A 27,260-nucleotide genomic window follows, 5' to 3' on the forward strand; every position below is an offset into this window, starting at 1 on the left:
TGAGGGACAGCGCCCAGGCCCAGAGTTCAGGCCCCACAACCGACCCAAAAACAAACAAACAAACAAAAAACTGTACAGAAGGGTTAATCACACGAGTAAGATAAGGAGTACATTTCCTATCGAGCATGGTTACCCCCTCCTTTGCAAAAACTATCTTTCAAAAAAAAAAAAGTACGGAGAAAGCCATCTGGTTTAATCTGGAAGGAGTGGAAGCCGTGGAGTCCACAGAGCCTGGGTTTCTGTCGGTGCTCCATTAGTTCCATGAATGACAAGCTCTGGCGCTCAGTCTCCAGCAACCAGCTGAGCCAGGGAAAAACGAGCAAAGGGGTAACTTAGCCAAGTTACTATTTCCTACAACATATCCCGACGTGAGAAGCCTTCTCGCTTGAGTTCTCCTAAAAGTTCCCTTCGCCGACTTTGAACGTGAGGTTGAAGACGAAATTTCCCAAGCCAGCAGCTCCTCTCTCCCCCACGCTCAAGTGCAGTTCACCTAGTAACCCCGGGTTCGGGCCACGGACCGGAAGCCCGACCGCGACCCGGAAGGAGAATGATCGATTCCGCAGCCAGGGCGGGACCTACCCTTTCAGACTAGCACTATCCGGACGATAAGAGGGCTGCGCGTGCGCATTGGCGTTGGCTGTCCTTCCGGTGCGCTGGGCACGGAGAAGCGGTAAGGACGCGGGCACGCACACACGCACGCACGCACGCGTGCGCGCCCTCCTTTACTCGTGCCGCCGCGGCTGCTCCCGCGTACACCAGCAACGCCCGTCTATTCGGCCGAGATGCTGCGGGCCTGTCAGTTATCCGGCGTGACTGCCGCTGCCCAGGTGAGCGTGGGGGCTCCCGAAGTGGGGCATGAGAAAGCTGACTCGAAACAGACTACAGAAAACGAGGGGCGGAGTGGAGATTTAATGGTGCCTAGTTTCTAGGACACAGGTGTAACGGGCATGTCTCGGGCAGGACAGGGAGGCACCTCACGGGGGAGCTTGTCCGTAGACCCGAGGGTTGTGGCTGAGGCGGGTTGGGGTGTGGAGAGAGGTAGCGGGGAGGTGGGCGCGGGGCCGAGGCGCGGCTTCGGGTTTGTCATCCAATCAGCACCGCGCTGCCCCAGTAGACAACCAATCCTGGCTGTTGGCGTCCAAGCTGCCGGTTGGGCGCGTGGTAGGTTTCCAATCGTGAAGGTCGAGGCGGGAGAACTACAATTCCCAGCAGGCCACGCGAGGCCGTAATTTATTGCATCTTTAGTAAGCCGGTGCTTGGGCAGCCCGAGAGGCCGAAATTTAGGGGTCAGGGTTATGATTAAACGAGGTTGACGTCCTTTTCGTAGCTGAGAACAGCTCTGACTCTAAAAAGGGAAGTTTTTTTTTTATTGTTGATGTTGATCAAATTTACACTCCCGGTACTTGAGGAAGGACAGGAACTATGACCTTGTGCTCATTTCTGAGATTAGCCGGGAGGTCGGTGTTTCCATGCTATGTGACTACTGTAGCTGACATTAAGGAGCCTAGACAACACTTGGTGTGTGTGTATGTGTGTTTTTCCTTTTTGTCGGTCATGGGGCTTGAACTCTGGGTTTGGGCGCTGTCCTTCAACTCTTCAGCTCAAAGCTGGTGCTCTACCACTTGAGCCATTGCGCCACTTCCGGTTTTCTGAGTGGTTAATTGGAGAGAAGAGTCTCACGGACTTTCCTGCTCAGGCTGGCTTCGAACCGTGATCCTTAGATCTCAGCCTCCTGAGTAGCTGGGATTACAGGCGTGAGCCACCGGCGCCCGGCTTCATTGCGGTTTTTGTTATTTTAGTTTTTCATAGTTATCAAAGTAACTTTCTGCAATTGAAAATGAAAAACCTGTTTCAGTTCATGATTTTCAGAAAAATGGTATTTTGGCAAATTGTGTTGCAAAACAGATACTGTGATGTGAGCAGTAAATGGATAATTACTTTGCCCTTTTTAGCCCAACTCCTGGGAAGAGTGAGTTAGAGATCATAAAAAACCTTTCAAGTTTGCTTCCCCCTTTCAAGTTTGCTTCTCTTCCTTTTCAATATAGGGTTAGAGAAGCAGTTTCTTTTAAAGGGAAATGGGACTTGTATTCGTTTCTATTGCTGTGTAGCAAATACCACGAATAAACCCACTTTAACAGTTTCTATAGGATTTTTTTTTTTGGGGGGGGGGGCCGGTCATGGGGCCTGAACTCTGGGCCTGGGCGCTGTCCTTCAGCTCTTCAGCTCAAGGCTAGTGCTCTACCACTTGAGCCACAGCGCCACTTCCAGCTTTTTTCTTTTTGCTTATGTGGTGCTGAGGAATCGAACCCAGGGCCTCAGGTATACAAGGCAAGCGCTCTACCACTGAGCCACCTTCCCAGCCCTTTATAGGATTTTTATCCTACAGAAATGATTGGGGTTCTTTGCTCAGAGTCACACAAGGATGTGATTGAAATTTTGATAATCTGCTTATTGTTAAATCATAATGTTATCACTGTTAATGTCTCAAATGTTAATCTTATGAGTGGAGAGATGGATTAAGAGAGGTAGGTGAAATGTACGCATTATCCTGCCCATGTAATTGTAACCCCTCTGTACAGTATCTTCACAAATAAAATAAAATATAATAAAAAAAGATTTAATTTGAAAAAGAAAAGAAGCAAAAAAAAAGAGAGGTGGGTGACAATGTCAGACTTTTTGTTCTCGTATTCTGTTTTGTAGAATGGGAAATTATTTGTGCAACTACTTAAAGATAATAAAAAAAAACATAAAAAATGTTAATCTTATGCAAAACACCAACATGACACAAAATAAACCATCATCACTGTGGATGGTATCTGTCTTACCCTTAAGTTTAGGCTAATCATACTTGAATTCCCTAAATTGTTCTTTTGTGACATGTGCTTCAGAATCATGGTTCTTTTTGAGTTTATTTCTTAGTCCTAACACCCTTTATCTCTTAGTTCCTGTGTTGTATTACTATGCACAATTTTTTTTTTCCTGGTATTGGTGCTGTTATTGGTACTTCGGTGATATCCATTAGTCATCGCTGCTCAAGTCTAGCATTCTACCATTTGAGGAACATCTCCACTGCTAACATTGGTAGTTAATTGGAGATGAGAATCTCATTTTGTTTGGTCCTGCACTTTACTTGATTAAATGAATGGTTGAGTTGCAATTATTCTCTTTTTTTTTTTCTCCAGTCCTGTGATTTGAATTTAGGGCCTTGGCACTGTCCCTGAGCTTCTTTTGCTCAAGGCTAGCACTCTACCACTTGAGCTACAACTCTACTTCTGGCTTTTTCTGTTGATGTGGTACTGAGGAATCAAACCCAGGGCTTCACTCATGTTAGGCAAAAAGACTGTCACATGTCATAGAGCTGGACTTACAATAGTGACAGCTTCATTAAGGAATCTAAAGAAAGCATTTATTTTTCTTGACTTGCATAGTTTCACTTTCTACATGGTATATAAAAAAGGTTTTGGGCTGGAAGTGGCACTGTGGCTCAAGCAGTAGAGCGCTCACCTTGAGCTGAAGAGCGCAGGGACAGCGCCCAAGCCCAGAGTTCAAGCCCCATGACCAACCCCAAAAAAAAAAAGATTTTGGGCTAAGTGGTGTAGCTCAGTAGTAGAGTACTTAATATAAGTGAGACTGGATTGAATCCCCATCACAAAAAAAGGTGTTTTTTTTTGTTTGTTTGTTTGTTTTTGGTTGATGGTGGGCCTGAACTCTGGACCTGGGCGCTGTCCCTCAGCTCTTTAACTCAAGGCTAGTGCTCTACCACTTGAGCCACAGCGCCACTTCCATTTTTTTTTCCTGCTTATGTGGTGCTGAGGAATGGAACCCAGGGCCTCATGCATGCAAAGCAAGCACTCTACCAGTGAGCTACCTTCCCAACCCCAAGAAGAGTTGTTTGTTTGTTTTTTTTGGTCAGTCATGGGGCTTGAACTCTGGGCCTGGGCACTGTCCCTCAGCTCTTCAGCTCAAGGTGAGCGCTCTACCACTTGAGCTACAGTGCTACTTCTGGTTTTCTGGTGGTTTATTGGAGATAGGAGTCTCATGGTCTTTCCTGCCTGGGCTGGCTTTGAACCATGATCCTCAGATCTCAGCCTCTTGAGTAGCTAGGATTACAGGCGTGAGCTACCAGTGCCGGCTTAAGAAAAGTTTTTTTTTTTTTAAATAGATACAATTTGAATTTTTCTTTTTCTTTCTTTCTTCTTTTTTTTTTTTTCTTTTGTTGGTTGTGGGACTTGAACTCAGCCTGGGTGCTGTCCCTCAGCTTTTCAGCTTAAAGTGAGTGCTCTAGCACCATTTGAGCTATAGCACCGCTTCCAGTTTTTAGGTTGTTAATTGGAGATAAGGGACTTGAGGCCTTTCCTTCCCACTCTGGCCTTGAACCACAGTCCTCAGATCTCAGCCTCCTGAGTAGCTAGGATTACAAGTGTGAGCCTGTAACCTGTAACCAGCATCTGGCGGCTTCTTTTTTTTTGGGTATGGGGCTTGAACTCAAGGCCTGGGTGCTATTCCTGAGTTTTTGCGCTCAAAGCTAGTGCTCTATCACTTTGAGCCATTGCTCCACTTCAGGTTTTCTGGTGGTTAATTGGAGATTAGAGTCAAGCTTTCCTGCCTAGGCTAGCTTTGAACCTCAGTCCTCAGATCGAAGCCTTCTGAGTAGATAGGATTACATGAATGAGCCACCAGTGCCCAGCTCAGATATTTTATACTATTTATTTTTCTTTCCAAGTAAGAAAATGTGTAAATCCCATGTAATACTTGTAAATATCGGTTGCTCAGTTGGATAATTATTATTATTTTTTTGTCGGTTGTGGGGTTTGAACTCTGGGCTTGGGCGCTGTCCCTGTACTCTTCAGCTTAAGGAGAGCTCTCTACCGCTTGAGCCACAGTGCCACTTCTGGTTTTCTAGTGGCTTATTTGAGATAAGAATCTCATGGACTTTCCTGCCCTGGCTGGCTTCGAACTGTGATCCTCAGATCTCAGCCTCCTGAATAGCTAGGATTACAGGTGTGAGCCACCAGGGCCTAACATAATTGTTTTTTTTGTGTGCCTGTCCTGTGATTTGAACTCAGGGCCTAGGCTCAAGGCTAGTGTTCTAACATTTGAGCCACACCTCTACTTATAGCTTTTTAGAGATAAGAGTATGATGGCTTTCCTGCCAGGCCTAGTGTGGAACCTTGATCCTTACATCCCAAACTGAATAGTTAGGATTATAGGTGTGAGATACCTGTCCCCAGCCTAACAGTAATTTTATATGAGCTGTGGCATACATAAAGCATCACAAGTTTTTTTTATTTGGTCAGTTGTGGGGCTTGAACTCTGGGCCTGGGAACTGTCCCCTAGCTCTTAAGCTGAAGGCTAGCATTCTACCACTTGAGCCACAGTGCCACTTCTGGCGTTTTCTGTTTATGTGGTGCTGAGGAAATGAACCCAGGGCCTCATGCATGCAGGGCAAGCATTCTACCACTGAGCCACCTTCCCAGCCCCCAGTTTTTTTTTAAGAATCTATAAACGTGGGGTTGGAGGCATGGTACAGTTGGTAGAGTCTTAGCCAATGAACAAAAGTGTAAAGTACTAGGTTTGTGTTCTGGTCTTGACTCAAAATAAAAAGGGGTCTATAAATGTGCTTCTTGGTAAACTGACTTCTGAAAATAAAATAAATTTTTGTTTAATAAAGGTATCTGTAATAAAAGTATTATTTCTTCATTATCAGCCCTAAAAAACTCCCAGGTTCATTTAACTGTATCTGTTGTAATGTTTTCTCTTCCTTCTATAGAGTTGTCTCTGTGGGAAATTTGTCTTCCGTCCATTGCGTCCATTTCGTAGATACTCTACTTCAAGGAGTTCTGGGTATGTAATTTGTCCCACTGGAATTAACTTTTACTATGTACTGCTAAGATTGTATTTGTTTTTGTGTGTGAGAGGGCTTGGGGGAGGGGAAGGAGAAAGAGAATAGAAAAAAGAGAATATGTGCTTAGAACCTTTCACTCTTCCCTTATCCATAATTTTATTCATTCATGGCAGCTTGTAGCAGTATGGCCTCATTGTCATGAGAAGAGAAAGTATATTGCAATAAGGTATTTTGTGAGAAAGAAGGGGAAGGGGAAAATGAGGTAGAACATGGAAGGGGTGACATTGATCAAGGTGCATTGTACTCATAACCTGACTTATGGAATCACATCAAATCTATTAGAGTATATTGTTATAACCTATTTTAGTTTTCTCCCCCGTTTTTTGGGTACTGAGGATTGAACTCACAGCCTTGAATTTGCTAAGCCAATTCTCTGTTGCTTGAGCCACACCCTCCAATTCTAATTGTCTTATTATTATTAATTAGTTAATTATTTTTTTGGGCTTGAACTCTGGGCCTGGGTGCTGTCCCTCAGCACTTTACCACTTGAGCCATGGCGCCAACTTCCAGCTTTTTTTTCTGCTTATGTGGTGCTGAGGAATCGAACCTAGGGCCTCATGCATGTTAGGCAAGCACTCTACCACTGAGCTACTTTCCCAGCCCCGTTTATTTTATTGTTGTTGTTTTTAACCCCTTGCTGTGCCTAACTCATAGAGTTTGTCATAGGTGTGTGTGTGTCTGTCTACATAAAACACGGCATATATTGGGTCTGGTATTATGTATGGTGGTTTCAGGCATCCCGTGAGGTATACACAGACAAACACACACCTCAGATAAGAAAGACTACATGCTAGTATGTACTTTACAAATACTTTACTGTAATATTTTTGGGTCCCTTTTGTTACATTATTTGTAGGTAAAAGCTTGTTAATGACGTTCCTTTTGGCTCTACGGTAATTAGATGGCATCCATGGCACTTCCATCCCCACTTCAGGCTGCAATCTTCTAGCAGATTTAAATCTAGAATTGCAATTGTAAGTTCAAAAAGTAGTTTTCAGGGCTGGGAAGTTGTCTTAGTGGTAGAGTACTTGCCTTGGATGCATGAGGCCCTGGGTTTGATTCCTCAGTACCACATAAGATAAAAAAAGCCAGAAGTGGCACTATGGCTCAAGTGGTAGAGTGCTAGCCTTGAGCTGAAGAGCTGAGGGACAGTGCCCAGGCCCAGAGTTCAGGCCCCATAACCGACAAAAAAAAAGTAGTTTTCAAGTTATAGCTGATACTTTTTTTTTCTTTTTCTTTTTTGCCAGTCCGGGGGCTTGAACTCAGGGCCTAGGAACTGTCCCTGAGCTTTTGCTCAATACTAACACTCTACCTCTTGAGCCATAGCGCCACTTTCGGCTTTTTTCTTTTTGCTTATGTGGTGCTGAGGAATTGAACCCAGGGCCTCATGCATGCAAGGCAAGCGCTCTACCACTGAGCCAACTTCCCAGCCCGTGTGAGACTCTTATCACCAAGACTATCTCCAGAAAACTGGAAGTGGTGCTGTGGCTCAAGTTGGTAGTGTTAGCCTTGAACTGAAGAGCTGAGGGATAGCTCCCGGGCCCAGAGTTCAAGCCCCAGGACCAGCAAAAAATAAAATAAAAATAGTCAATAAGAGAAAAGTAGTAATGTGCAACGATGGTAGCAAAACAGTGCTAGAGAAGTAAAGCTTTGTTAGAAGTCTTTGGGCGTTTTCATTGGTCTAGGAAAGTAGATATTGGGTAGCTGAGTAAATACTGTGTTTCCTATTTCTTTCCCTTAGGTTGACTCCAGGCAGAATTGCTGGAGCTGGCGTTTTGTTTGTTGGTGGAGGTATTGGTGGCACTATCCTATATGCCAAATGGGATTCTCATTTCCGGGAAAGTGTTGAGAAAACCATACCTTACTCAGACAAACTTTTTGACATGTTTCTTGGTTCTGTACCTTACAATGTCCCATTGCCAACGAAGCCAGTAAGTTTTAAGCAATATTTCAGTTTATCCTAAGAATACTTTTAAAAGCAAACTCTTTTCATTTTGATACTATTATTCATGTACAGTTAAGTGCACCTTGCCAGATGTATATTTGTTCTCTGTAATCTGTACAGGTGTGATCATTCCATATATGCTCTGTTAGTGTATACAACATACAAAATAAGTGCATTTCACAAAGAGGTAAGTGGATGAGACATGTTGGGATAGCTGGTTGCCTTGTAGACTGAGTAGCAGAGAGTTATATCAACCATACAGTTGCAGCTAAAAAGCTCTCACTTAGGACACTAAAAACATAACTGTAGATATAGAATGGTCATGGTATAGAACCCAAAGTTATGGTTAGTTATAGCTCCTTTTAGACCATAAAGCCGTCAGAATTTTTAGCTACATGTTGTTTGATTTTGTCTTCCAATATTCCCGGAACTTCGTGAATGTTCTTCAGAGCTTTGCCCTTTCTCCCTAACCAGCTCAACTTTGAAAAGGTATCTTAAGTATTTCTCCATTCAAACACAGTTTCTTTAAATAACAACAACTCTGTATCTGGCTGTCTTTCTGTCATCTCTCTTTCTATCTATCTAATCTTGTTTATATATACTTGGACACACAAGAGCATGGGCTTTTGACTATTTGGTATTAAGACATTTCTTTGTATCGTGAGGCTGGACATGCTGTTGAACTATTTCTTAGAAACTATATGGACTTGGCCAGCTGTAGTGGCTCATACCTCTAATCTAGCTTCTCCATAGAGAAAGACTGGCAGTAAGCTGAGCTTGGTGGTATACTTCTGTGATCTCATCTGTGTGGAAGGCATAGGTAGGAAGATTGTGTTCCAAGGCTGGCTGTGATATTACCTTAGAAATAATTAAAGCACAAAAAGCTACAGGTGTGGCTTAAGTGGTATAGTAAGCCTAGCAAGCATATGACCTTGAGTGCAAGTTCCAGTACCATCATTGCCACTGCTACCACCCCCCCCCCCAAAAAGAAACTGGGCTTCCATTCTCCAATATCTAATGTGGTCTACAGACCAATCCTGTCACAGAGGTGGTATTTGTGAAAACGGTGTTCTTTAATTTATTTATACCAATAATTTTATTTATACCAATAATACTTACTCAAAATGTTTCTGGCTGCTTTTCTGCACCATTTATTCTTTCATAAAAACTTTAAACTGTTTTTACTCAGGGAAGACCGTTTTGAAGCTGTAATAGTTAAGTCAGAATCTTGTGCATTTATTCTAAAACCTAAGTCTATTTTAAGCTTTATTATCCAAGAGGAATAGCTGGAAGCAGTCCTCGGAGCATGAAATCAGGCTGAAAAGTTCAGAGTAATGTTTTTTTCTTTCTCAACATGACTTTTCATTTTTTTAAATGATTTCTCCCTCTATAGGTAGACTTAGCATCTGTTCACTCCACTTTAGCTACTTGGAGAATATTTCCATGGCACTAATTCAGCATTGTCTAGACTATACATAAAACCTTGCGTATTCTTTCCATAGGTTGTGCATTTGAGCTAAACTTCCAGCCTCTTGATTTTTGTTGTTGCTGTATTTAGTACCAAGTCGTCAGGTTGCTAGGTTAGGGTTCTTAGATTATTTGTAGTTGCTTATATTTTATTAGCTTTCCTGTTTTGTTTACTCTAATATTTACTCTCTTTCTTGCATTATCACCGACCCTGCCCTGGCCTTTTTCACTTGATATCCGAATTATCTTCTCAACTAAACTTACTCCCTATATATACACTCTTTCCAATCTTCTCGTCTCCATCATCAGATATCTCCTCCTAAAAGAATGTAGATCCTCTTCACATCAGTACCAAGAGAATATTATAAAATTAGCACTATTATGTTTATATGATACAGCTATTAGGAACTTTCAAACATTTTCTGTTGTTAAAACACAGAGGTAAAAATTAGAGACTTTAAAGATTGCTTCATACACAGAATAAGGAAAGTGAAGGTATGGAAGGTGAAATGTCAGCCTGGGAACTTGTTATTTGGGTTCCTTTATATTGCTGTGGTTTATAGACTTCACTAGTTCTTGGATTGACTTTCAGTACCCTTGACAATCTCACATTCACCTCTGCAGCCATTTCTCTGCATAGAAACCCTCATCAGTTATATAGAAGACACCATAATTCAATTAAAAAATAGATATAGCCTTTTAAATGTTGTATATGTACAAGGAATGGTGTTTAAAGGAGGTCATATATTATGTGCTTTAAGAGTGCTAAAATATGAAATATGCCTAAGTCCTTTGGAATGAAACCTTTGGACTCCCAATTTTTGCATATGTGTGCGTGCTTGTGTGTGCCAGTTCTGGGGCTTGAAATCAAGGCCTGGGCACTGTCCCTGAGCAAAAATGCTGAGCATTTTTGCTCAGGGACAGTGCTCTACCACTGGAGCTACAACTTTACTTCCGGTTTTTATGTGGTTAATTGGAGATAAGAGTCTCATGACCTTTCCTGCCTGGGTTGGCCTTGAACATGGATCCTCAGATCTCATCTTCCTAAAGATACAGGCTAGGGTATAGGTATGAGCCAACTAGCTTTGGATCACAGTTTTTACAAATAATGATGGTTGCTGGGTGCTGGGGGCTCATTCCTCTAATCCTGGTTACTCAGGAAGCTGAGATCTGAGGATCGAGTTTTGAAGCCAGCAGTGGCAAGACAGCCCACAAGACTTATCTCCAACTAAATACCAAAAAAGCCAGAAGTAGAGTTGTATCACAAGTGATAGAGTGCTAGCCTTGAGTTTAAACCCCAGGTCTGGCACCAAAAAATGGAAAAAAAAAAAGTGGCTTCTGTTATGATTAATAAAATATTACAAAATAATGATAACTTTATATTGAAAACCTGAAAGACTAGACTTTTGAAAATATTACTATATGTTACCATTTACAAAAACAGTATTATATTCTAAATGTTAAATATTTTCATTTCTAAGATTCAATCTGGTCCACTAAAAATCTCTAGTGAATCAGAGGAAAAGAAGGACTCTGAACAGCCTGCTTCACAACTCCAAAAACAGAAGGAAGAAACTCCAACGTCAGGTACTCATTCTTTTAAAATTTAAGATAAAAGTTTTAATTCGTATACATACTGTTAATGGGATGGTCCATCGGTCCCCATCTTACCTATCCTTTCAGGGGTACAGTAGGGCATGATATAGGGCTTTCTTTTGAATAGATAAGGTTACAAACTTTTAATTTTCCTTTTTGTCCCTTTTTTCTTCCCTGATTCTTAACTTTTCTCCTGTTTGGATTTTAAGAGTTACCCTCTTTTCTCATTTCCTCCCCCTTTCTTCCCTTTCTTTCTTAGTGATAAATGTGTCTTGATAGCCCCTGCAGATTTTTTTGGTTGTGGAGCTTGAACTCTGGGCCTGGGCACTGTCCCTCAGCTCTTCAGCTCAAGGCTAGCCCTCTACCACTTAAGCCACAACGCACTTCTGGTTTCTGAGTGGTTTATTGGAGATAGGAGTCTCAAGGAGTTTCCTGCCCAGGCTGGCTTTGAACTGAGATCCTCAGATCTCAGCCTCCTAGGTAGCTAGGATTACAGGCATGAGCCATCGACGCATGGCCCCTACAGATTTTTTTTTGGGGGGGGTTTGGTCATGGGGCCTGAACTCTGAACCTGGGCACTGTCCCTCAGCTCTTCAGCTCAAGGCTAGCACTCTACCACTTGAGCCACAACTTGAACCACAGCTACACTTCTGTTTTTTTTTTTTTTTTTTTAGTGGTATATGGGAAATAAGAGTCTTGCTGACTTGCTGTGGCTGGCTTTGAATTGTGATCCTTAGATCTCAGCCTCCTAAATTGCTAGGATTACAGTAATGACTCATCAGCACTCATCCTCCCCCTCTCCCTCTCTCCATCAGTGGTAGAGTTGAATACAAGGTCTGTCCTTAAGCTTTTTTCACTCAAGGCTAAAGCTTTGCCACTTCCAGCCAGAGTACCACTTCCAATTTTTTTTGGGGGGGGTCCGGTTGTGGGGCCTGAACTCTGGGCCTGGGCGCTGTCCCTCAGCTCTTCAGCTCAAGGCTAGCGCTGTACCACTTGAGCCACAGCACCACTTCCGGCTTTTTTCTTTTTGCTTATGTGGTGCTGCGGAATTGAACCCAGGGCCTCATGCATTGCAAGGCAAGCACTCTACCACTGAGCCACCTTCCCAGCCCCACCACTTCCAACTTTCTTGTGGTTAATTGGAGAGATAAGAATCTCACAGCCAAGCTCACAGGCGGGTGGCTCCTGCCTGTAATCCTAGCTACTAAGGAGGCTGAGTTCAAAGCCAGCTCACCTGTAATCCTAGCTACTAAGGCTGAGTTCCAAGCCAGCCTGGGCAGGAAAGTCCATGAAACTCCTATCTCCAATAAACCACCAGAAAACCGGAAGTGACTTGGTTCAAAGTGGTACAGCACTAGCCTTGAGCTGAAGAGCTGTGGGACAGTGCCCTGGCTCAGTTCAAGCCCACATCCAGCAAAAAAAAACAAAAACCAAAACAAAAAGAATCTTACAGACTTTCCTTCCTAGGCTACTTTGAATCATGGTTCTCAGATCTCAGATGCCTGAGTAGGATTATAGGTGTGAGCCACCAGCTACTTGGCTCTGCCTTTTTTTTTTTTTTTAACTGCTAACATTTCTTGGTGGATTGAATGGAAGGGGATCATATATAAGTAAATAATTAACATATAGAATACTGTGGGAGGGAATGTTGCAATTTTCAATGGAGTGGGTAAGGAATCGTCAACTGGAAAGAATTATTTAAGCAAAGACTAAAAAGAGAAGGGAGTATTTTATATAAAAGGCTGGTGAAAATAGCACCCCAGATAGCAGGTTGGTTCAAGGAATAAACAAAGGAATAAATGAGGCTGGAGTGAAACTGGGAGAATGCAGTAGCAAATGTGACTGACAGAGCAGAAAGCCTATTGTAGAGGTTCTCGGAAGCCATTTGGGTTTATATAGGGAGTGGGATGGGCTGTCTCTAGAGTGTGCTGAGCCCAGGGACTGATATCTGAAACTTACTGTAATATGATTACTCTGGCTATTGTGGGCAGATAGGAACCCACAATAGAGTCTGGAAAGCCAGTTAAGTATTGAGTTTTGTGAGTAAAATCTAATTTTATTTCTTAAACAAGATCTTTAGTTTTCTGAAATAACTTTTGTGTCCTATTTTATTGCTCCCTCATTTCATCTTTAAAGTTCTTTTCTCTTTCATCAATATTTTTGTTTATATACTTGCAAGACCTTGATCTTTTTAAAACTTTCTTTAAAATTTCCTTTCTTTAAAATTGTCATTTCTGAAGTGACTTTACAAACTATGTTCTGTTTTTCACACTGTCTCTATTGTGTTTTCTTTGTTTGGAGCTATTGTCTTTCTGCTTAAACTTCTTCCTTCATCTCTATGACACTTCAACAGTTATTAAAAATACTCTTTCTTTAGTTCCTTTTTTGGTCTGCTTTATATAGGCTCTTTTTCTCCCCTTGTCATTCATTTTCCATGTTATTCAAATCTGATGTCTACTCTTGTAAAAGATTATTAGTACAGTCACCAGATGCCTTTCCTGGGATGAGGAGGGTAAAAAACGATGAGTGTTGACAAGGCTTCTTTGCCTTGGACTTTCTCCACCCTTGTCATGTGGTAGACAGTGTTGCTGCTTATGTATTATTATTATTATTATTTATTTTTTTTTTTTGCTGGTCCTGGGGATTGAATTCTGGGCCTTGGCACTCTCCCTGAGCATCTAGCTCAAGGCTAGTGCTCTATCACTTGAGCCACAGTGCTACTTCTGCCTTTTTCTGAGTAGTTTATTGGAGATAAGAATCTCACGGACTTTTCCTGCCTGGGATGGCTGTTATTTAAGCAAGTGGCATTAGATTTTTTTTTTGGGGGGGGGGTGCTAGTCTTGGAGATTAAACTCAGAGACTAGGCACTATCTCTGAGCTTTTTTGCTCAAGTGCTCTACCACTTGAGCCACAGCTTCATTTTCTGCTCTTTGATTGTTAATTATAGATAAGAATCTCATGGACTTTTCCTGCCTGGGCTGACTTTAAACCGTGATCCTCAGATCTCAGCATTTTGAGTGCTTACTAGGATTACAGGCATGAGCCACTGGTGCCTGGCAAGAAGCATTTGTTTTTAAGTAGTCAGATGTAAAGTGAAAAGTAGTTGTAGATTCCTGTGTGTTTTCCATTAACCCAGGAAATGATAAATACCACAAGTAACATGTATTTATAGCATCTACAGAGGCAGCTCAAGTTATTTCTGCAGCAGGTGATACACTTTCCGTCCCAGCCCCTGCCGTTCAGCATGAGGACTCTGTAAAATCTGATGGGCCTGAAATTGGAGGAAAACCCCCATCTGAAATTTCAGGTAGTTTAATTATTTATGCTCGTTGTATTATAGATGATATTCTTACCAGAATTATTTAATGCTACACAGCACCTACACACTGTAAGTATACATTTATCCTTGCATCAAGTCTTTAGACTTGCTTTGGAAAATTCTTAAATTCTTAAGTCTGAATAAATCGTTTGGGGAAGAGAAGAGAATTGCTAATTCCTTATTTCTTCATTTTGGAATCATTTAAGAGTGATGATGTGTTTTTTTGCAATCCATATCACCAGAATGCCTTTGGTTAATGTAACTGGTTTGTATACATTAGCTGTAAAATTCTATGCTGAAATTTGATTTCCTCTTATTTACTTCTGCTGCAAGAGGAAGCATCCCCAACTGTAAGGGAGCGACCACCTGAAGAAGTTGCAGCTCGCCTTGCAGAACAGGACAAACAAGAGCAAGTTATGATTGAGAGTATGTAAATCAAACAGCTTTTTAAGTGCCTGGAGTCATCTCTCAATTGCTCTCTTAAACCATCAGTAGAAGTTTGTCATCTACTAGCTAGTTGTAGTTTATTTTCTTAGTGTTACTGCTTCATTCCCCACTTTCATCCCATCATTTGTGTTCCCACGTAAACTACTTTCATCCAGATGACAAGGACTATTCTTAGGGTATAGTTGGTGAACATTCCAAATAAGAAGTGTCTTATTTCTCCATTTGTTTTATTTGTATTATTTGTTACTAGTGCTGATGATTCTTATATTCTGGGGAACAGAAATTAGTTACGTTTCAGCATAGTAAACTGGTAAAAATTTTTGTGAGAGTCATAGTGTCTTATACCCAGCTTCTGGACTCCCATTATTATCTGAAACTCTTATTTGAAATTGGTGGGGGAAAGAGTGTTCTTTATGTTGCTGATGTTTGGCTACCAAGCATATGCCTTTTTAAGTTTTTTTTTTATTTTGTTGTTGTTTGAGAGAGGGTCTTACTCTGTAACCAAGGCTGGCCTTGAACTCTTGATTCTTCTACCTCATCTCCTGCAGTTGCATATAAATGTTAGCCAGGCTAGCCAAAAATCTTAATTTTATTATGTGGGGCATGAAATCTGGGCCTGGGCACTGTCCCTCAGCTCTTCAGGTCAAGGCTAGCCCTCTACCACTTGAGCCACAGTGCCATCTCCAGTTTTCTGAGTGGTTTTTTCGAGATAAGAGTCTTGTGGACTTTTCCTGCCCAGGTTGACTTTGAACTGTGATCTTCAGATCTCAGCCTCCTGAGTAGCTAGTATTACAGGCGTGATTACCAGTGCCTGGTGGGATTTTTGATAATTAAAAAAAAGATAATAGAAAAGGTTTGAAGTTGGGCTCAAGTTCAATCCCTAATACCACGCCCAAAATAATAATAGATAGGTGTTTTCTTTCTTAAGGGGGACATATGATATACCGTACCACCATATTCTTATATCTCAAAAGGAAGTATATAGCTTTTTGCTGGACACTTGAGTTGCTTGTTTTAATTTCTTTATGGTACTAGGGGTTGAATCTAAGACCTTGTATAAACTAGGCAAACTTTCTACCATGTTACATCTTAACTCCTGAATTAAGATGTGAAATTGTAAATTTGAGATGAAGATGTCTATTGCTTTATCTGCTGTTTTGTTATTTTGCCCAGTTTTTCTTTTTATTTTGGGCAAAGTGAAAAAGTTTCTTGATCTTGACTTGTGCCTCAGAAATATTGAAAAAAAATACATGTATGCATATGACTTAGCCAGAATCAGAGCACCAGGAAAAGGCTGTATACTGTGATATCCCCCATTAACACAAGCCTGTCATAAAAGCCAAGTGTAGTATTTACTCTCCCTTTACTCTTGCTCTCTTTATACACCTTTAAGTTGCACTTCAGTCTGACTTCAGTTTCTTGATACTTGGTCATTATCAGTTCTTTCCTATTATCTAGGTTGCAGAGGTGCCACATGTGGTTCAGCAGGTTCTTTTGTTTGTTCACTTCTAGCTTAGGCTTGTGCTCAGAGCACTTTTTATTTTTATACTACATACCTAACATATTCTTAGGATTTCTGATTGTTACTCATCATATTCTCATTGGTCTTCAATTATTTCTCCATTTTCATCCCAAATCATCCTTTGTTCCACTTAACACAAATCTTGAAATTTCCTTTTTGTATTTTTGAAGGAGCATATAGGAATTTCTATGTGATCATAATAGGTTTGAGTTATTTGTGTAAACTATCCATTCCAAGCTGTTACTGACTTTTTTATTTGCATATTTTCTTGTTTGCCTTTTTTCTCGTCTGTTATTTTTTTTTTTTTTTTGGCTTGAACTCTGGGCCTGGGTGCTGTCCCTCGGCTCTTCAGCTCAAGGCGAGCGCTCTACTACTTGAGCTACAGCGCCACTTCCGGTTTTCTGGTGGTTTATTGGAGATAGGAGTCTCACGGTCTCTCCTGCCCGGGCTGGCTTTGAACCGTGATCCTCAGATCTCAGCCTCCTGAGTAGCTAGGATTACAGGCGTGAGCCACCAGCGCCCGGCTTGTCTGTTATTTTCTTGTACCCTGGCTATAACAAGATTTTGCTATAGGTTTTCCTTCTTCCTGAGCTGTTGAAAATGTGCCCTTTTTTTCCTGGTGAGTCTGTATGACTTTTTAAACAAAAAAGTTGGTAGTTATTGTATATTTATAGCTTCTAGAATATCTAACCTTGTTTCTTCCATTTGAAACATTCTTGCCTTCTTTAGGTAATTTTTTTCCTTAAGCCCAAACTTTTTACTTTGGAAAAAAACTCACAGGTATTTATAAAAGCAAAAAAAAGTATAATAAACCCTGATAGATTCACCATCCAGATTCAGTTGCTATCAGTATTTTACTATCCTTTATTATTGTTTCCTCAGCTCTAGCCAAGAGCTTACAAGATGCTCTGAGCCAAACTGCTTCCATCACTCAGCAGGCTATTGCAGCCCAGAATGCTGCTGTCCAGGCTGTCAATGCACATGCCAACATACTAAAAGCAGCCATGGACAACTCTGAGGTGAGTCAGGTAGAGAGATTGGTTATGGGGCCTCTAAAATACACGGATTTCTAATACTCAGATTTCTTCCAGGGTTTTTTTTTTTTTCACGAAAAAGGACAATCTAAAGCATTTGTCTTCAGAAAACAGAAAAGCTTTTTTAAAAATGTTTTTAAAATGAATTTTGTTATGCTGCCTTTAAAAAAAAATCTCATAACACCTATAAGAGTATTATTAGATTTGTTTTTATACTTTGGGAGTGTTTGTATATATTAGTTGTTACTTCTTTGTTGTTTTGAAATTGCCAACTATTTCTTCTTTTTTTGAGGTTGACATGAAATTTTAAAAAATGATATTGAGACAGCGTAAATGCCCCAGGCACCGTCTATTTTCAATTAAATATATATGCTTATTATTGGTTTATCTTAAACACCTCATAGAATAAAGTAACAATTTTGATTTCTAAAGGTAATACTAGAATTCAATGACTTTATTTTAAATTTTATTTGTTAATTCAGTATATGTAAATATCTCAACAGGAAGTTTTCTTAAAAGTAAAATAAGTAACCTATAAGTATTAAGGGCAAAGATCATGCATACATGCATGATTAGTAGTTATCTTGCTGCCATAACTACATTGTTTTTATAAATGTTTTTAAACATGCTTTGCATTTTTTCTAATCTATACCCACTGACCTTAACTGCTGGAAATGATAGCCTTTTAAAACAACTGAAAATTCCATTTTATTTGAAATTCAAGGAGATGTAAATATTAGGAGCTCAGTCAACAAAGAAGAACACGCAAAGTATTTACTATGCCTGTTACACAGGTTCAGGAAGACTGCAAGTACCATGATATTATAGGAAGCTGAATCTAAACCAGCTTCAAAAGTACAGCAACTGGGCTGGGCACCAGTGTCTACACCTGTAATCCTAGCTAATCAAGAGGCTGAGATCTGAGGATCAGGGTTTGAAGCTAGTCAGTCTGTAGGCAGGAAAGAACATGAGACTTTTATCTCTAATTAACTTCCCAAAAAGCTGGATATGGAGCTGTGGTAGAGCATTAGCCTTGAGCAAAAAAGCTGATGGACAGGGCCCAGGCCTTGGTTCCCCCCCCCAAAAAAAAAAAGTATAGCAATTGGAAGCTTTCAATATTGTGATTCTATTTTGTAGTATTTAGGGTATACTCTCTTTCCGATGAACATATAATGTGTCAAGCATATGGATTAGACCATGAAAAATCTATTGCATCTAAGATTTTACTACTAAGGGACACCTTATAATACAAGTTCAATAGAATTAGAGAGTGTTACCTAATGTCACAAGTAATAAGAAAATACTTTCATTCTTTATTGTGTGTTTTGAGACAGAGTTGCTGTGTAGCCAGGTGGGTCTCCAACTTACTGTCTTCCTGCCTCAGCTTGTGCTACCATGTCTGCTTAGACAGATTTTCACATATGATAAAAAGGAATATCAGCAGAATAAAGTGTGTCTTGTATTTCCCAGGCATATAGAAAAAAGGATTCCAACTGCTGTTTCTAGTAAAAGAAGTTTCAGGTACACTTGGGATCTATAATACAAAGCTAAGTGCTTTTCAAAGTAGTATTTACAAATAGTTGAACTTGACTCTGAATGAGTTGTATCCTCTAGGACCTCTGTAAACAGGAGTGCCTTCAACAAGGAAGGCACATTTTGCCTCCTAATAAATTATTGACATTTGCACTCTTTTTTTTTTTGCCAGTCCTGGGTCTTGAACTTGGGGCCTGGGTGCTGTCCCTGAGCTTCTTTTGCTCAAGGCTAGCACTCTACCACTTCTGGCTTTTTCTGTTTATGTGGTACTGAGGACTTCATGCATGCTGGGCAAGCACTCTACCACTAAATCACATTTCCAGCCCCCTGCACTCTATTTTTTTGTAATTTTTATTTATTTTTGTAGTACCAGGGTTTGAACTTAGGGTCTTGAGTTTGCTAAGCAGCGACTCATCACTGAGCTATGCCTCTGGCTCAGTCTTTTTTTTTTTTAAAGTATATATATTATATATATCACAATGTACAATTCACTCAAAGATGACTTCAAAAAGTTGATTTATACTTTATGAATTAGGAAATGACATCTTTGGGAATAACCTTTTGGAGTAATAATGAGCATATGAACTTTCTACTTTATAACTACTATATAAACTTTCTACTTTATATGGCACAGTACTAGGGCTTGAACTTAGGATCTTATGCTCTTGTATGGCTTTTTTGCTTGCAGCTTATATTCTACCACTTGAGCTTGTATTCTACTTTTTGCTGGTTAATTGGAGATAAAAATCTTAAGGATGGGCTGGGAAGGTGGCTCAGTGGTAGAGCGCCTGCCTTGCATGGATGAGGTCCTGGGTTCAATTCCTTAGCACCACATAAGCAAAAAGAAAAAAGCCGGAAGCGGCACTGTGGCTCAAGTGGTAGAGCACTAGCCTTGAGCTGAAGAGCTGAGGGACAGCACCCAGGCCCCATCCAAAAAAAAAAAATCTTGAGGATTTGTCTGCCCAGGCTGGCTTTGAACCTTGGTTCTCAAATCTCATCTCTGTGGTAGCTAGAATGAACTGTTACCTGTGCTTCTACTTACCCTTAAGCTATGCTTTTGGTAGCCAGCCCTGCAATTAAGAAAAATTTAAATATTAGTACTTCACTGAGAATGACTTAAAATCCACAGACAACTCAGAAAAAGTGTGGTTTTTACATTTTCTGCTCCATATTTTCCTTTGAGAATCTAATTTTAAAAAGTCTTGAATGCTTACACATTGGAAAATAAAGCTGCTTCCACCCCCTCCATTTTGTGGAAGGGCAGTTGATGGGAGGTTATGGACTTTGTTGTTGTTGATTATAAAGCTTCGGTTATAAGTTTCTCCTCTGGAGAAATGTTATATAGAAGCTTTTACTTTTGAATTTAATGTCACTTATTTCAGTATTTAATCTTATCTAAGCTGTTGATTATATAATTAATCATGTTGATATAATTAAAATTTTTGTTTAGATTCCAAGCGAGAAGAAGTCTGCTCAGTGGCGTACAGTGGAGGGTGCATTGAAAGAACGCAGAAAGGCAGTAGATGAAGCTGCTGATGCTCTTCTCAAAGCCAAGTAATTACTCATGGACTTTAACAAGTAATTAGGGTCTCCTAGTGATTTTCTTTGGGCTGGGCTTCATACTATATAAAGAATGAAGAGGCAGATAAATCTTTGTTTTGTTCTCTATATGTGATTGATCTGCGTTGGCATATTAAACACAAAAGTTTTAAAGGGACAGGATGTATAACATGTTTAAGCCAGAATGAAATTGGCAAAAATTGATATATAGGATCTTAAGACAAAAGTAAGGTTTCCTTTGGATTGTTACTAAAGTAATATTTCCACACATTTACATTTGCTCTAATTTTAGAGCTGGGGTAGATGGAACAGTTTTATCAGAAGAGAGAAAATAAGACAATCTGTTTGCCCTAACGATCAAAGTATTGAGTATATAGCTTTATCCCTACTCAACCTTGATGCCTGGGAATTGGCTATAATTATGTTCAAGTCTAGAAACTCAAACCACGCTCAGCCTCTGAGGATGAGAACCTGTATTATACTACAAGGTTCCTACCAAAATCTGTTTGCCCTAACGATCGAAGTATTGAGTATATAGCTTTATCCCTACTCAACCTTGATGCCTGGGAATTGGCTATAATTATGTTCAAGTCTAGAAACTCAAACCACGCTCAGCCTCTGAGGATGAGAACCTGTATTATACTACAAGGTTCCTACCAAAATGGATGGACATTGTCTTTCTAAATTTTGCCATATTGACATGTTTATTATTGATTAAGAGAAGCCATCTAATAAGGCTAGCATATCTTTTAGGAAGTTTAAATCATTATGTTTACATCACTGCATTGTGCAGGGCTGGATACTTTAGTTCATCTGATCTACGAAATATTCCAAATTATGACTGCTCCTGAGACCCTGTTACTTATTTGCTCAGTGAGTTCTTTGGCCTTTGCCTTTGCCTTCCTTAGGTTCTCTCTCTTTTTTTTCCTTTTCTTTTTGTCAGCCGTGGGGCTTGACCTCTGGGCCTAAGCACTGTCCCTCAGCTCTTCAGCTCAAGGCAAGCTGTCTACCACTTGACCTACAGTGTCACTTCCGGTTCTTTTGGTGGTTAATTGGAGATAAGAGTCTTAAGGACTTTCCTGCCTGGGCTGGCTTTGAACTGTGAGCCTCAGATCTCAGCTTCCTGAGTAGCCCGATTTCATGCGTGAGCCATCAGTGCCCAGCTTGGGAATCATTCTGACCCTTTGGAGGCTGACATTTCTTTAGTACTCATGTAGTGGTAGGCACTGTGCTACATATTTCTCATGAATAACTATCCTTATACAAGGGTGACTAGCCCATTAGGTCTAAAAGTTTAATGTAGTCTCTCTTGTTCTAAAGTATATATCCCATGCTACTTCTGAGTTGCTTTACGAGGTATAGCTAGCTCATGGCTGAGTGGGATTTTCATGCGGTTGTTGAGAAAAAATTTCACTGCCTATTGGCCATTAAGAAAGCATGAAAGGCCAGATACCAGTGGCTCACACCTATAATCCTAGCTACTAAGGAGGCTGAGATCTGAGGATCATGGTTCAAAGCCAGCCTGGGCAAGGAAATCAGTGAGACTCTTATCTCCAGTTAACCACCAGAAAACTGGAAGTGACTGTAGCTCAAAGTGGTACAGCACTAGCCTTGAGCTGAATTGCTCATAGACAGCATCCATGCCTGGAGTTTAAGCCCCACGAACGACCAAAAAACAAAAAGCATCAAAGCTGGGCACCAGTGGTGCGTGCGCATGTGCATGCACGCGCGCGGGCACACACACACACACACCTCTAATAAGCTTGATAAGTAATTATATTAAATATTTGCTTTATTTGTTTTCAGAGAAGAATTAGAGAAGATGAAAGGTGTAATTGAAAATGCAAAGAATGAAGAGGTTGCTGGGGCCAAAACTCATATAACTCTTGCAGAGGGAAAACTTCACAACATGATAGTTGATTTGGATAACATGGTCAAGAAGGTACATTTCTCAATTCTTTATAATGTTTTTATTTGTTTGTTTATTAATGCCAATCCTGGGGTTTGTACGGAGAACCTGGGTGCTGTCCCTGAGTTGCTTTTGCTCAAGGCTAATGTTCTAATACTTGAGCTACAACTTGCAGGTTTTTCTGAGTAGTTTATTGGGGATAAGAATGGTATGGGCTATTCTGTCCAGGCTGGCTTGGACCGTGATATTAACACCTCAGTCTCCTGAGTATCTAGTATTACAGCTGTAGGCTTACAGCATGTGGCTTATATTTTTTAAATATGTTCAGCCAAAAGCTTTTTAAGAATTTGGGAAAGTAGTAAGATCTCTATTATCTCCCCATTTTTTCCTAGCAAAGAATATTAGTTCTTAAAAAATGCCTTGGGGGAAATCATGGTGGCTCATGTCTGTAATCCCAGCTACTTGGGGTAGGAGATCTGGAGAATTACTATTCAAAGACAGTCTGAGCAAAAAAATATTAGTGGGATCCTATTTTACTGAATAAACAAGGCATGATAGTGCATGTTTACGATTCTAGCTAAATGAGAGCTATAGGTAGGAGGATCATAGTCTGAAGGTGGCTTGGCAAAAACGCAAGATGCTCTCTGAAGAAAAACTAAAGCAAAAAAAGGGCTGGGAATGTGGCTTAGTGGTAGAGTGCTTGCCCAGCATTCATGAAGCCCTGAGTTCAATTCCTCAGCACCACATAAACAGAAAAAGCTGGAAGTGGTGCTGTGGCTCAAGTGGTAGAGTGCTAGCCTTGAGCAAAAGAAGCTCAGGGCTGGGTGAGGGTGGCTCACGCCTATACTCCTAGCTACTCTAGAGGCTGAGATTTGAGGATCATGGTTCAAAGCCAGCCTGGGCAGGAAAGTCCATGAGACTCTTCAGTAAACCACTAGGAAACCAGAAGTGGCGCTGTGGCTCAAGCGCTTGCCTTGAGCTAAAGAACACAGGGACAGTGCCCAAGAGAGTTGTTCAAGCCCCATGACCGACCGGGGGAAAAAAAAAAAAAAGGATTGTATCTAGTAAGCTTGAGGCTTTTTTTTTTTTGCTTGAGGCTTTGAGTTTGAACCCTAGTACCCCAAAATTTTAACAAAAACTTTTTTTCAGGTGAGGCACTGGTGGCTCATGCCTATAATCTTAGTTAATAATAATAATCAGGAGGCTGAGATCTGAGAGTCTCAGTTCAAAGCCAGCCCATCCAGGAAAGATCATGAGACTCTTACCTCCAGTTAACTACCAGAAAATCAGAAGTGGTACTGTGGCTCAAAGTGGTAAAAGTGCTTGCCTTGAGTGAAGGAGCTCAGGGACAGTACCGAGGCCCTGAGTCCCAGTCCAAAAAAATAAAAATAAAAACTTTTTTTCCTTTTTTTTTTTTTTTTTTGCTTAGGGAGAGTACTTAAGAGAGTTTTAAGTTTTAGGATTCAAGCCTTAGTACCAGCAAAAATAATTTTTAATGGATTTTATTATTATGTTCTCATATATGCTTATAATGCACATATTCACCACCATTCCCTATCAACTTTTGTCCTCTTTCTTTTTATTTTTTCCCCCTGTGTTGGTACTAGTGCTTCTACTCATACTAGGGATTATACTCACGGCCTCTCATTCATCAGCTTGCAGTCCACTACTTGAGCCACATCTTCAGTTCTGCTTTTTTGTTGGTTAATTGGAGATAAGTATCTCAGATTTGTCTACCTGAACTGGCTTCAAACCTCAATCTTCACATCTTATGTCCGAAGTAGCTAGGATTATAGTTGTGAGCCACCAGGACCTGGTTCTCCTGACTCCTCAACACTTCCCCTTTTAATGAGCTTCAGATTTGTTTGTGTTATTTACGCATTCCCATCAAGAAATAAAGCATTGTATTTCTTTTTTCCTGGTATGCATGTGGACTTTTTACTCAGCTTAACTCTTGTATTTTCTAGGTCCAAGCAGCTCAGTCTGAGGCTAAGGTTGTCTCTCAGTATCATGAGCTGGTGGTCCAAGCCCGGGATGACTTTAGGCGAGAGTTGGACAGTATTACTCCAGAAGTTGTTTCTGGATGGAAAGGGATGAGTAAGTACAGTTGTAATATTTACACTTTTTCTTTTTTCAAATTTTTGGCAACTGATTAAACATGATTAAAGTCCTTCATGTAGTCCATATGCCTCTGACATATCTTATTGGGTATACAGTACATTGTTACAAAACTTTACTTCAACCATAATAATGATAGGTGACACACTGGACAGTACTTTTTTTGTTGTTAATTTACTTTATTGTTTTAGAGGTACTGTGCAGCAGGGTGACATTTACATATGTTAGGTAATAAGTACATTTTCTGTTTGCACTGTGGCATCTGTTTCTTAATTTCTCTCCTATTCCTCTCTCCCATCTCCACCCACGAGTTGTATAATTCACTTTCATCAATGTCTGGTGGGTTCCACTGCTGTACTTTTTTATCCTTTTCCCTTGATTTTGTGCCACCACTCCTCCCTTCCCACTGATGTGCATGTGAATACACCATATATAAGGTAAATGATACAGAGTTGGGCTGGGAAGGTGGCTCAGTGGAAGAGCGCTTGCCTTGCATGCATGAGGCCCTGGGTTCGATTCCTCAGCACCACATAAGCAAAAAGAAAAAAGCCGGAAGTGGCGCTGCGGCTCAAGTGGTAGAGCGCTAGCCTTGAGCTGAAGAGCTGAGGGACAGCACCCAGGCCCAGAGTTTAGACCCCACGACTGGACCCCCCCCCCAAAAAAAAAAAAGAATACAGAGTCATCAGAAAAAAAAAATCAAAGGTCCTTTGTTTCCATGTCTTTGGAGTTCATTTCAATGTGTGTATTATTTTATTTATTTTTTGTCAGTCGTGGAGCTTGAACTCTCTGCCTGGGCACTGTCCCTGAACTCTTCAGCTCAAGGCTAGTGCTCTACCACTTGAGCCACAGTGCTATTTCCGGTTTTCTGGTGGTTAATTGGAGATAAGAGTCTCATGGACTTTCCTGCCTGAGCTGGCTTTGAACCGAGATCCTCATATCTCAGCTTCCTGAGTAGCTAGGATTACAGACATGAGCCACTGGCTCTTGGCTGTGTTTTATTTTATATACACATGCTTGGGTATTGCACCTCTGTGATTCTTTCCCTCTTTTGGTCTCATTGTATGTGAGTATCTGGAATCCTGTGTAACTTGTTGTGATAATATTCTTTGTTTTTCTTTCTTCTTTTTCTTTTTGCTAGTCCTGGGGCTTGAACTCAGGGCCTGGGCACTGTCCCTGAGCTTCTTTCACTCAAGGCTAGCACTCTACCACTTGAGCCACACACCGCTTCTGGCCTTTTCTGTTTATGTGGTACTGAGGAATCAAACCCAGGGCTTCCTGCATGCAAGGCAAGCACTCTACCACAAGCCACATTCCCAGTCCTGTATTTTTTTTTTTTTTTTTGTGGTCTAGGCCTGGGCACTGTCCTTCAGCTCTTCAGTTCAAGACGAACACTCTACCACTTGAGTTACAGGGCTACTTCCAGTTTTCTGCTGGTTAATTGGAGATAAGAGTCTCAAGGACTTTCTGTCCTTGAGACCTCAGCCCCCTGAGTAGTTGGGATTATAGGTGTGAACCACTGGTGCCTGGCCTGATTTTTTTTTTAAATATATAACTCAAAACTTTTGGTAATGCTAACTATATGTAATAAATTACTTAAGGCACACCTTATCACTACTTCATGACAACATTGTTGAGAATTCACCTGCAGCTCAGACTGCAGGGAGCTGTGATGATGGCAGTAGTGATACAGTGTACTTATAAGGAAAGGTACTAAGGTAGATGTTCTCAACCCAAGTCATTTGGCAGTGTCTAGTGACACCTGTGATAACTCCACTGTGGGGGGTGTTACTAGTCTCTAGCTGGTAGAGATGGACGCCTTGCGAAATAGCTCCTTCTGTGTGTCTCACAGCAAAGACTTATTTGGCCAGAGAGTTAGTACTGCCAAGGTAAGGAAACCCTTGCTAGCCATGCAGGGTGGCGCACGCCTGTAATCTTAGCTACTCAGGCTGAGATCTGAGGATCATGGTTCAAAGACAGCCCAGGCAGGAATGTCTGTGAGACTCTTAACTCAAATAAACCACTCAGAAAACTGGAAATGGGGCTGTGGCTCAAGTGATAGAGCACTAGCCTTGAGCTGAAGAGCTCAGGGTCAGTGCCTAGGCCCAGAGTTCAAGTCCCACAACCAACAAAAAATAAAAAGGAAGGAGGGAAGGAAGGAAAGAAAAAAGAAAGAAACCCTTGCTAAAGAAGTGTCATGTAGAAAGTGAAAGTCCACTGCAGTTAGTTCTCTGAAACACACATACACACACACACATTTTTGGCAGTCCTGGTTTAATTTGTACTAGTATATTAAATAGGACATACATTTACATGGTAACAAAATTGAAAAACAAAATGCCATTTGGTGGTTTTTCCTTTTTTTTCCTACAGTGTCATTCAGAGAGCTAATGAATGTTACTGATTTCTTGTGTATCTCTGGAGATGGTGAATGATCTCATGATTACCTTAGCCCTCAGGAGATATTTTCACCTGATACAGGAACATGTTTAGACTTTATAACTCAGTTCTAGCTTATTTGATGTATTATTTTTGCTTGTATTCTTATTTCTCTCAAATTACAAGTAAGCCTATAATATTAATCATGTCTAATACTGTGTTCTCCACAGTTGGGCAGAGAGCATTATTCTGCACCTCATAGTCTTCTAAACAGTTAATATGTACTAATATATTTAAGATCCACAGTGCTATGAGATAACTTTTGTTCTCATCTCCATTTTACAGATGAGGTGACTGAGATAAAGAGAGGCTAAGTAATTGGCCAGAATTTTTTTCTTAGCTTCTTGCTATACTATTCTCTGGCAGTTTTGGACACTTGGCCTTTCAAGAGAAAGAGCAATGTGCATTCTTTTTTAGGATAGGCTCTTCCAACTTGCCATCTTGGTCCTTTTTTTTTTTTTTTTTTTTT

General features: G+C 40.7%; 1 protein-coding gene across 3 annotated transcripts; it reads left to right on the forward strand.

The window, feature by feature from the left end:
• Positions 1–652: 652 nt before the first annotated feature.
• On the forward strand, positions 653–24,408 carry LOC106000278 (MICOS complex subunit MIC60-like). 3 transcript variants are annotated; one of them, XM_013035527.1, is made up of 10 exons: positions 653–827; positions 5,771–5,844; positions 7,647–7,836; positions 10,799–10,904; positions 14,086–14,220; positions 14,566–14,658; positions 17,084–17,220; positions 20,219–20,322; positions 22,135–22,270; positions 24,205–24,408. In XM_013035527.1, the coding sequence occupies exons 1-10, from the start codon at positions 783–785 to the stop codon at positions 24,391–24,393; spliced, it is 1,209 nt and encodes a 402-aa protein (XP_012890981.1). In that variant the 5' UTR covers positions 653–782; the 3' UTR covers positions 24,394–24,408. The 3 variants fall into 3 exon arrangements, with proteins under 3 accessions (XP_012890981.1, XP_012890982.1, XP_012890983.1); XM_013035528.1 differs by having other exon boundaries at positions 14,119–14,220; XM_013035529.1 differs by lacking the exon at positions 14,566–14,658.
• Positions 24,409–27,260: the final 2,852 nt, after the last annotated feature.

Source organism: Dipodomys ordii, unplaced genomic scaffold, assembly GCF_000151885.1.
Source record: "Dipodomys ordii isolate 6190 unplaced genomic scaffold, Dord_2.0 Scaffold214, whole genome shotgun sequence".
NCBI classification, from domain to species: Eukaryota; Metazoa; Chordata; class Mammalia; order Rodentia; family Heteromyidae; genus Dipodomys; species Dipodomys ordii.

Excerpts from the sequence above, each read along its gene's own strand:
- LOC106000278 (XM_013035527.1), top strand. The coding sequence starts at position 783 with ATGCTGCGGGCCTGTCAGTTATCCGGCGTGACTGCCGCTGCCCAG. Across the intron at positions 7,837-10,798 it reads TCCCATTGCCAACGAAGCCA|ATTCAATCTGGTCCACTAAA; the intron begins GTAAGTTTTAAG and ends TTCATTTCTAAG. Across the intron at positions 14,659-17,083 it reads AGAGCAAGTTATGATTGAGA|CTCTAGCCAAGAGCTTACAA; the intron begins GTATGTAAATCA and ends TTGTTTCCTCAG.